This window comes from Phoxinus phoxinus (assembly GCF_949152265.1).
Source record: "Phoxinus phoxinus genome assembly, chromosome: 24".
Classification (NCBI taxonomy): Eukaryota; Metazoa; Chordata; class Actinopteri; order Cypriniformes; family Leuciscidae; genus Phoxinus; species Phoxinus phoxinus.
The window spans coordinates 7,484,713-7,496,274 of NC_136899.1; the positions used below are offsets into that span (position 1 = coordinate 7,484,713).

The following is an 11,562-nucleotide window of genomic DNA, read 5'->3' on the forward strand; positions in this document are numbered from 1 at the left end:
GTGTTTCCTCTGTGTGTGCGCGTATGTGTGAGCGAAAAAAGGCAAAAATATTCCTCGCTGCTGAAATATGCTGCTGGAAAATCAGCTTTGCCATAACAGGAAGAAATGACAGCTATCATAAACATTACTGTTTTTGCTGTAGTTTTGATCAAATAGATATTGCCTTGGTGAGCATAAGTTATGTCTTTTTTTAAAGCGGCAATAAATCCTACCGACACCAAACTTTGGAATGGTTGTGTATAGTAAAGAAAATATATATTTTTCAAAGATATTTTTATCAAACCTAAAAGCCACAAAACTCCAAATTGACTCTATTTGACCCCTACTGAAGTTTAATATCTGCTAAAATTCCTATTTATTTCTTATTTACAGTTTAATCCACAAAAGTTGTATTACTATTACTATATAATTTGGTTTTAAACTGAACTATATACAGTACATAATAATAGGCATACTCTATGAATTATGTCTTGAATAAAAAGCAGATATGTTTAATTTCAGTTGTCATTCTGCTGTCCATCATGGAAAGTTGCTGGAGGATCCCTCTTATGATCTCATTTGTCCTGTGGTTTATGGCATTACCAGCACGACAGCCGCAGACACTTGTGTCACTGAATGATGTATGAGGAAGGAATCATTGGTGCTTTGCTGACTGAAGAAGCTCCATTTGAAAAATCATGAGATCGGATGTTTATTGTGATCACAGAAGTCATAGCAAAGTTCCTTAATGATAAGACACTTGGCGGAATAACTCTATATGTATGCATGCTTTCTTAAAAGGAGAAGTAATGTAACTATCTCTTCCTTCTTCAAGCTGAAGAGGGTCAGCTGTTTCGGCATTAGCTCATCTCTTGGACTCATTCTCAATCTGAGGATGTGATGACACTGGCGCACTTGACGCGGAACTTAGTCCTGGGCAACTGGCGATTACCTTACAAGGCTGTAAATGCTGCCTGTCTACAAACCTCCATTTATGCATTCAGCTAGGAAGTCTTCTTGACACTTACCGTATTTTCCAGACTATAAGTCACACTTTTTTTCATAGTTTGGCTGGTCCTGCGACTTATAGTCAGGTGCGACTTATATATCAAAATTATTGGATTCAGTGATGTGGAATGAGATCGCGGGAGCTTGGTGAACTTGCTTACCGGTAACTTGCTTGACGGACTTGCTGGCTTATGTTAATTAAGCCTATTCAGCCTCCCAGGTATATGTTCTTTATGCTATTGTGCAGCTGAATAACTGTTAATGTGTTACATTAACATACCGGACACCTATTCAGCCTGTTGTTCTGTGTGCTATTGTGTAGTTGAATAACTTGCCTTTCCAGATTAAATGTCTGTTCTCTGGATTTTGTGAAATCAATTTCTAAATTAATTTCGCGACTTATCGTCCAGTGCGACTTATATATGTTTTTTCCTCTTCATGACTCATTTTTTGACTGATGCGACTTATAGGATTTTTACAAATTTAGGAGCACATTAGAAAACTTTAGGAGCGCAATGAAAAAGTTTGTTATACCATTTAAGATATGTAAGACTTTTTATGACCTTAAATTTCATAAAAGAATTATGACCCGTGTGGACTTTTTTTGTTCGCACACATCCTCCTAAATACATTTTACAGTTTGTAGTCATACACATCTTTACAGTTTGCACACATCTTTTTAGTGGCAAATCCGAGTGAAGCACTCGCTCGTCAATTCCTGCCAGGCCTCTTTGTCCATGTTTTTCATATTTGAATTTGATCTCATTAACCGACTTTCATTTCCATCCTACAATTGCAACACACCACTCCAAACCTCCTCCACCACAGGAAGTCCTGCAGGGTTCTGTTAGACCGTTGGCACCCACTGCTTAGTGCCTTTCCGTGGGCATTAGGGGCCACAAAGGTGCTTTGGTTTTAAACAGAGTGCCAAGACACTGTTGCGTCTGACCGACACTCCACAGGAAGGACAGAAATAGAGATGCAGGAAGAGGCGGACTCAGAGAAAAAACTTAATTTCACAGCCGTTTGTAGATGTGAGCCGTTGGACATCGTTCGTGCGTTTGCTGCACTTTGATCGTATGATTACCGAGTTAGAATACAACAGCGATAATCACCTTGCATCTGCGCGCGCCTGCCAGTACCTGTGTATATAAGGGGCTGCTTTTTGGAGGCCATTAACAAAGGCCTTAGGCAAACAGAAAGAGTCTGTTCAAACACAGGGCGGAAGCTCCCCTAATGAGGATGTTTACCAATGCGGGAGAAAAAACGAGAGCAAACAGGGATGTGTACACGTGGCCGTCAACACCTCCCAGCCTGGTCCTGTCACCTCCGCCGCTGATGGGGCAGCCAGGGCTTTCGTTTATGCCCTCATCACATCGGCAGCAGCCAGACATGCCCCAAGATGACATCTCATCCTGAGCAGGCTGCCCGGGTTTGACATCTCCACTGGCACTAATTCCTGTGGCTCCTATTAGGATGTATTGTGAGCTCATTTTGTGCTATTGTTACAGCCCTCTTTTAGTCATATCTGTCACCTCCATTCCTCCCTCCCTCCCTCCTTTCCTCTCATCGTTGCTCTGTGCCAGGTGCTCTTATAGCCTGCACAGACAGACAGACAGAAACAGAAAAAAAGCGAGAGAGGCGGATAAGATGGATAGATAAATACAGAGAGAGAGAGAGAGAACGAGAGAGAGAGAGAACGAGAGCAGCGGAAATGTCTTAAGAGATAGTGAGGACTTTTCCTCCTGATAATAAGGCTGGCAGCCATTGTTAGTGGTGCAAACAAATGTTAAGCCTGGTTTTTGTGTCATGTTTAAATATACTTATAAAAATATAAATATACTCGCTACAAAAGGGGAATAAACCGTGACATCAGTGCAGCAAGAAAAGAAGAAAAGAACTAGTCACTTCTCCACCAGTCAATAGACCATAGCAGATTGATCATTTTTGGAATGCGATTTGTGATTTGCTCAGATTGCTTGTTGTTAGAGGATGTGCACACCTGCAGTTCTGTACCTCCCTTGTAGACGCAGATGGCATCAGGTTTGATTGCTTGGTCCAAACCCAAGTTTGATTCCATCTTTTTCTCCTCCTCATGTCGCTTCACATTGTATTGTTTGGTCACACACACACACACACACACACACACACACACACACACACACACACACACACACACACACACACACACACACACACACACACACACACACACACACACACACACACACACACACACACACACACACACACACACAGAGTTTGGGGAAATTTTCAGTGACTCTTTCTGCAGGTTACATCTTATGCCAGTAGGTGGCAACAAGTGAGTGTCTCTATGGGTGAGTCATTAAAACATTTACATCCAATTTTGAGAGAGAGTCATTGAATTATTATTTCAACCGATTCTTTAAAAAACACGGATTAATTCAGAAACAAAACATCACTGGTAATTTAAAAACAATTGGGGTAAAATGAAATTTTTGAAATGACGTTTATTTTCATAACTCAAATCAATGGACTTTTACACAGTTAGTGCTTTGTGTTGCATCAGCAAATTTTTATTTGAAATGCCTGAGAGAAAGCTGCTCACCATGTCTTTCTCTATGCCTGTATACCCGTCAAGTCACGGTTAGTTTTATCTGACGTTTCTGGATTCAAATGCTCTGTGTCTCAGCATGTGCTGGTTATTCACAATAGGCTGTGTTGCACTGCTTTCTCACTCTCTTTTCAACTGTAGATCTCTTGCCCGTAACACAGAATAATGTAATTCAAACAGTTGGGCATAGGGCGGCCCCCTCGCTGGGCCAGCCCGGACCCAAGCAGCGCCTGCAGGACGATCATGCACCGCTGTCAGCCACAATAAAACCACAGCTTTACTTATTGAGTAGGGAACTGCTCGCTGCATGGGGATCTGGAGATCAAGAATGAGAAGAGATACACACTCATGTTTCAGCTGAGGATGGAAATCAAAAGGAATTTTTACGATTCTGGATCCGATTCCTCTTAGCGATTCCGGATTCTTAACAGTTCCAGTAATGATTTTTGGAGAAGAAATATTTGGAAATAGGCATGCAATTCTTATTGTATTGATTGCACTCAGCAGTCTGTTGCCAAATTATTGCAGACTTCAGTGGACCAGATAAGTAACAAAACTTGATTAACTAAAAAGAACCGGCTAAGAGTCATTCGTTCTGGAAACAGGACAAGCTATAGGTAATCCACTAACATGACCATCTCATGAGAGACATCTGTTTGAGAATCAGACTACATCGGTCAAGCGTTTGATTCACTAAAACAAACTGGCTCATAAGTATGTTTCAGTAGGATTTATTAAATTCAGTGAACAGTAGTGCAGTAAACACGATTAGTGTTTTAGTTATTTTTGTTATTAACTGTGGACTGTCTGGTAAACTCTGTTCCCGGTTGTAGTTTTAGCACACATTTTCTTGCTCACATTCCTCGCAAACACACGCAGAGGGTTTCAAACAGGAGTGCATGGGTGGATGCTGCCGGGGGTCTTGTGATTAAACCCAAAAACACCAACTGAGACACCCTCACACCTACGTACACGTAAATGCAAACACACATTCACACGTTCACAAACACCTTCTTGTTTACTCGGGGGGCCAATAGCTCACGCAGCTTCGCCAACAGCCTGAAGATGGAGAAAAATCAATGGTATCATTCGATTGCATCAGCAATGTTTTGTCGCGTTCATGACCTACGGCTTTGAATTCTCCTGGAAGTTTATTCGAAAGGGGCTGTCCCTCATTTTGTCTGTACACTATTCATTTACACCGCCTGCTCTGGGAAAGAACCTAATTATTTCCTTATAAACAGGAGGGGGATGAACTCTGTCATTTCCTTGTGCCAAATGCAGATAAGTATTTATGTTTGAGTGTAGGATTCCAGCTCTCCAAATGCGTGAAAGGCGCTTTAGTTAGTCTGCAGTGAGTCTGGCTGGAGAAGGAAACGCAGTTGTGCGTAGGTGTGATGAGACAGTGGAAGCCCTGGCACAGAGACCCTGTCTTATACGCTCTTCTTCCTTTATTTCCCTATTTCCTCCTTCTCTTCCTCTGTGAGTGGGCTCACAGGGAGCCGGGCTCAATGTTATGGATTTGAGCTGTCTTCTTTGTGCCTGCCCCCTCTTTCTCTCTATCTTTCAACGGGTTTCTCTCTCTGGGCTGGACGGTGTCCCGAAGGAATTTGGCTACACAGATGTGGAGTGTCTGTTAAGGAGGAGGGTTGCGCTCGTTTCAAACCCCCCTGCGAAAACACATCATTTCCCTATACATGGCAATTAGACACGTTACACATTACAGACCTTCTATCAGACACTGAATGTGTGACATTATGTTGAGTGCTTTAGGTTTGTTGCCACATTGTCTTTTGCCAGAATTAGGGCTGGAACTAATGATTAATTTGCTAACTGATAATCCAATGATTACCCAGTAATTTTATTTAAATATATACACATGCATAAAACATCTAGGGTTTATGTGTTTATTTTATTTTCAATATTTGATATCTTACTGTTGGTATATGTTTAAAAACTTTGGGGTCAATAAGATTGACTTTTTCTTTATTTTAATTTACTTTTATTCAGGATGCATTAGGTTGATCAAAAGTGTTTACATTGTTACAAAACAAAATCAATTTCAGATGAATGCTCTTTTTTAATTATCATAGTTAATACAGTGAAAATACAGGTCATTCCACAAAAAAAAAATTTGACTGCAAAATGCTGCAATTGAGTCAAATATTCTAAAGTCAAGTGTTTCCAATCTTTACAGTCTAGCTGTTGCCCTTTTTTGTCCATGTTTTTTGCATTTTCCCTTTTGCAGGGGAGCAATGGAGAATGTGATCTTAATTTGACATGCTTTTAATTTAGCATGTTTATAATAATTTCAGCCCTATCTCTGTTCCTAATGTTCTGCTTTCTTTTTCTTTCAGGATGCCTTTGTGGAGTTGTACGGTCAGCAGAGAGACTCTATGTTCCATCCATTGTCGTATCTAACGAAAGTGCTTGGATTGGCGGCGCTGGGCTTGGCAGGAGTGACCATCGCCTTTTTCGCTCAGAAGTGACAGCCCTGCGGGTCTCTCCGCCAATCCATCTCACTTTCTCTGCCTGTCTCTCCTCTTCAGCTTATCAAAGCATCTCTCAGCGCCACACTGCCCCGCTAAGCCCGGCACCAGTGCCCTTCAAAGGCCGCCGCTGATCCGATGCCCCTCCAGCCATGGGAGCTACGGCGCTCACGCTCTTTCACCCTCTCTGGAGTGAAGAAAACATAAAGAAAAAGAATACAGAATGAGGACTCGCAGGAGCGCTCCCACACTTTAACTATGATGCTCGTCACTGCCATGTACAGTTGCGCTCACACAGAGATTGACACACAAAACACGTGCACACACAAACACATGCTCACAAACTTCATATGGACGTTTTATCTTTAAAGTTTGTTTCTTGTGTATGAAACAAGTACAAAGAGATTTTTAAACTTAAGATTGTGCTTTTTTGACATTTTGATATCAGGTTTTTTGGCATTTTGTAGCATGAATCAAAAAAAGAGAGAGGAAAATAAGAAAGTTTGCCGGCGTGAATGTAAATAACTTCTCCACTTTTTGCATGTGTGGAGAAAGAGACTCTTTCAGCTGTTTTATTGCATGATGGCATTTTGAACTCGGCCACCCACCTCTACTTTGTTGATTCAGGGTGTTTTTTTATGTTTTTGTTTATTTCTGTCTCTCACTCCATTGGATGGACCTCTTGAGATCTCCCGTCAAACCAACAGATGTTGAGTATTCCTCATTAAAAAGTTCCTCTTTGATTTGCTCCGTGTCTTACTGTTTGGTGAGCACAAAGAACATGCCAACAACCAAACCGAAGCGGATATCATGATGTAATCTCACCCAGCATGGGTCGTGGAGATGTCTGACCCAAATCGCCCCCTCTTGAATGTAAAGACTGGAAGTTTTACTTCTGTTTTTTGTTTTGGTTTGATTGGTGCAAAATGCGTTAAAAGAGCAATTCTGATGGTATTCAAATTCCATTTTCGAGGGTATTGTGTATGTGTAAAGTCTGTGTACATGTAGTGTAAGTGTGTGTGTAGTGTACGTCTGTAAATAGATTGTGTTGAGAGAGCTGGACTTGGCTGTGTTCTGGTGGAGAACGCGGGCGACCCGCCAGTTGTGTCCAGCCCAGCCAGGTGTGTATGTTTGTCTGCAGATGAAACGGACAGGTGGCAGCTGGGAACAGAAGTTCATTCAGGCTGGCATGATAGGCATGCAGGCCAGCGGGGCTTTGAAAAGACTCTGAACACAACGGACTATGTAATTCACGGCCTAGGTGTATCACTTTTCTCTCCTCGCCGCCCCTCCAATGTTATCTTTCTTGCATGGTAGATTACATGCACCTTGTGAGCTGTAGATTTTTGGATGCCCCAACAACCAAAGAAATCCGATCCGTCTTCTGTAACTTCCGCCCCAGAGAGAATCTCATCTAGTGATATACCACAAGTCCCCAGTGTTTTCACTGGGAGGGTTGATTTCTCATTCACAGGAAGATACTGAGACACCAGCTTTTCCTAATGTCTTTTCCCCCTCAGATGTCCATTTAAGTCACTGGTGTAGATTTAGTACGCTCTGTCTCTGTGTCAGGGAGAGAATTATTTACATATAAAGCACAAGGTTGAGCAAAAAATCATCCTTTGGGCATCCTTTCAATTTATAAGTTTGAATCTGAATTCGAATTGAGTTAGCTATGCCCCACGGAATTTGAATATTACTTAGAATAACAGAAATTAATATACTAAATTGCAATTCAGCAAATAATCGCATTACTTTCAAACAATGCTGTCAAGCCAACATTCAAAGTTTGTCCTAACATACTTTTCTTAGTTAAAGGACAAGTTCGGTATTTTACACTTAAAGCCCTGTATTTAGATCGTTTTTTATGAAATAGAATGGTTAAGATTGAAATTTGGACACATGCTGCTGGCCCGAGAATTTCCGGTTTCTGTGGTAGCATCACCAGAAACCTCCAGCCCCCCCTTTAAGTGTAAAATTCCAAACTTGTCCTTTAATGATTAAACTTAAGAATTTTTATTTAAAATTCATTTAATTCTTACTTTATTCTTTATTCAAATTCAGAAATTGAATTTAAAAGCGTTCTCAATTCAATTCCAAATGGAGCACAACTCTCATACTGTGTCTACAGACTTCAGTCAGAGTGAACAGTCAATGTGGCGTGAACGAAAAAGAGGCTGTGACGGATGAACGTAAATGTTTATAGTATATCTAATTTAAGTTGTCTGGATTTTCTTTTGTTTCTTTTTTTACTGGAAATTTTCAGAAAGACATTTCAGTATTTTGTCGGCTAAACAGCCTATGCAAGAGTATAACATAAACAAACTGTACTTCTTTCCCTCACAGTCTCATTTTCATTCTAGTCAATACTCTAAGGATCCATGTCAGGATCGGCTTTATCTAGCCTATCAACACAGCTCTCTCGAGTGTGTAATGGTACAGATTAAACATTCGCTATCTAATAGTGTACTATATTGATGCACCCTTTATCGGGCGGTGCAGGACTGTATCAGAATATGTTAAAGCGAGTTTTTAGGACTCACACTGTAAGATCATTTTACTTTAGCTGCTAAAGATCTAGCAATGTAAGACAACAGGGTGTGGAGTTGAGCTTCTCCCTGTTGCTGCACCATATGAAGCTGCTCGTGGATGAACCAGCGTATAACTGCCACTGCTGGAGCGGAACTAGTCCATCCACTCCTTAAGTCTCACTTACCCTCTGGTTAGGAGAAGCTGAGAAGTCTATTACAATCAGACTCTAGATGCACCGATTCGAGTCTAAGAAGATGCCTTGAGTGTTTGATTAAATAGCATCGATTTCTATTCACAAGCGATGTTCAAATACAGCTTGTGTCAATTTCCTCCGCACCTTTTATAAAGCAATGCCTCAAGTGTAATCAAGCAGTGATTGTCAGGGAAATTTGACTTTGACAAAAAAGAGACTAGATGAAAAGAAAGGTTAAGGATGCAGGAAATGCGCAGTCTAGTTGGTAAAGGTGTGCAGGTAAATGTACAAATCATAAGGTTCTTATGTAGCATGTGTGTATACATCAAAATAATTTGCATTGTAAGGGGCCATACACACAGAATGCATTTTTTGACTTTAAAAAAGTCAGCGGCAGGGCAATGGAATGGGAAAAAAACACAAGCTCTAAAATTGTACCTTGAGTGCTGTTTTTATAACACCATATCATGTGTGAGACACTGCAAAAGGCGTTTGACGCAACCGCAACCATCTAATGCACAATGGAAAAACAGCGCAGTGGAATGCATAAGCGTGTTTTATGTGAATGGCCCCCAAAACTGTGTCCTAATCATGATGAACCAAAATCCCACTTTATATAGCTTGCATATTAAAGCTGAAGTGTGTAATTTCTGCATCTCTAGACTGAATTTGACTGTTTTTAAACAGGTTTCCCAAACACTCCGCCTGGAGACAAAATCGACAGCCCCGCCCCATTGGCTGAACCAGTGTTGCTGTTGTCGGGCAGGTTGGGATGTTCAAACAACAGATCAATATTTTGAAAACACCACAGAGTTGCAGTGTTTAATTTTTTAGGCCACTCAACATATAACCGTCGTACTAACAAGTTTTAACATAAAAATGACATTTCAGGTTTAAACATGAAATATGTTCTGATTGGCTGTTATCATTTCTCATTACACAAAACTTTCCCTTTCTCTGTTAAGAGACAAATAAAATGATGCTCGGAGGCTACATTTGGTTAGGACACCGTGTGAGAGTGGGCATGGAAAGAAGGTGTAACTTGGTTCATCTCCAGGGTGAATATTATATTTTATTTAAAATATTCTGTATTTCTTTTTTTATATGTAAATTATCTTTTACCTCCTTACAGAAAAAAAATCTGAATTCTGATTGTAAAAATAGGATCAGCTCTGATCAGCTAAAGCACTCGCTTTCAAAGTTGTGTGGCTTATACTTCTGCAAAAGAAATCTCCATCTGTCAGTTCATTCCTCATTCTTTCATACATTCTTTCATTCTCGTCATACAGATGGAAAGAGGATGGGCTTTTGTTTTAGCTCACGTCCTGTCTGATAAATATGGAAGTGAGATTTAAACTGCAGCGAAAGGGGTTTTCCCTCCTTCCATCTGGATGGTGGAGTTCCGGTGATCTGCTAAAAAGAAAAATATCAATTACAGTCACCATGGTTGCACTGGTTTGGTGTTTAACTATGTTATTTACATTTTGCATGAGTGCATTCTTTCATCTCCAGCTATACAGCTTCATTTTACTCGAGTTTCAGTGCGATTTTCACATTGTGTTCAGTATAAATGACTAAGTTTGTGTGTCTATTCTAAAATATACCCTCACGCCCCATCAGATCAAATGGAAAAGAGTATAAATATGTTCTTTTTTTCCTTCGGCAGCTACTATAATGCATTCGTTTTACAATACCACTTTCCTTTGAGGAAAAAAGAAATTGATTTTCTACTCTGATTTCTTTGCTTTCTTTCTTTTTTAATGACTTTGCTGCCATACCTTCCCTCATATATCACATATCCATTAAAATGTAGCAAAATATCTGGAGGATTTTAATATAGAGACAGGAGTTTATATTTGATTTCCAAATTCTCATTTTTCCACCATTATCCTGTTTGTCTTCTCGTCTTGTATGCCCTCAGCATGTAGCATTCAAAAGCAATTGTTCATGTTTTTTTTTCTTTCTTTTTTGTTTGTTTAATTTATCCTCTTAGCACTTGTGAGTTTTAAATATGTCAATATCATTTTGTGTACGTATCCATGTCATAAGCTAACAGTTATGTGTCCTAATTAAATAAACCCTGCCTTATCATCTGAGAAGAGCTGTCACGGTTTGCATCACTGAGTCAGAAACTCCAATATGCCGCTTTGGATTCTGTCATGTTTTGCTGTACTCTAAATTGAAGGCAGCTAGGGAATCGTTTTAACAGGCCAGCTGTATATCAGGAGTGTTTAAAGCAAGAACAGGAGAAGGTTGGCAACGGTGTCTCACGGGAGATGAGGATTTAACCAATCAAAATGGGCCATGTGTACATCCTTCTGTTTAACCTGGGGGTCTTTCTTGAGACATACTTTTACACATGCTCAGAATAAAGGAATACGCATGTTTACCGTTTACAGCAGTCATTTGCAAATTGCACCATCTCTCGCAAAAACATACCATGATGGTATCGGGTGGTAATTGGACACACATGGAATTTGGAGAATTGGTCTGCACTGATTTTGGGAAAATATGCATTTTTACATGGTAAAATATGTTAAACAGTGCTCATAGTCCTTTTGATAGCTGAAAAGCACAATAATAGTAACAAGTAAAATAAAAAGAAACGTAGCCTTTTAAGTCACTATTTTAAAGGGCACCTATTATGACATTTAAAATGTTCCTAATGTTGTTTAGGGAGTCCCCAACAACAGTTTTACATGCATGCAATGACAAAAAACACTTTTGTTGTCGTATAATATGCATTTATTTTTACCTGATTTGCT

At 40.1% G+C, this 11,562-nt stretch overlaps 1 protein-coding gene across 1 annotated transcript in view; it reads left to right on the forward strand.

Annotated features, from left to right (window-relative positions):
• bcl2a (BCL2 apoptosis regulator a) overlaps positions 1-11,178 on the forward strand; it is a 50,116-nt gene extending 38,938 nt beyond the window's left edge. Inside the window, exon 2 of the mRNA XM_079602533.1 lies at positions 5,941-11,178. Coding sequence (XP_079458659.1) covers positions 5,941-6,072 — 132 coding nt within the window. The 3' untranslated portion in view covers positions 6,073-11,178. The remainder of the gene's footprint in view (positions 1-5,940) is intronic.
• The last annotated feature ends 384 nt before the right edge of the window (positions 11,179-11,562 follow it).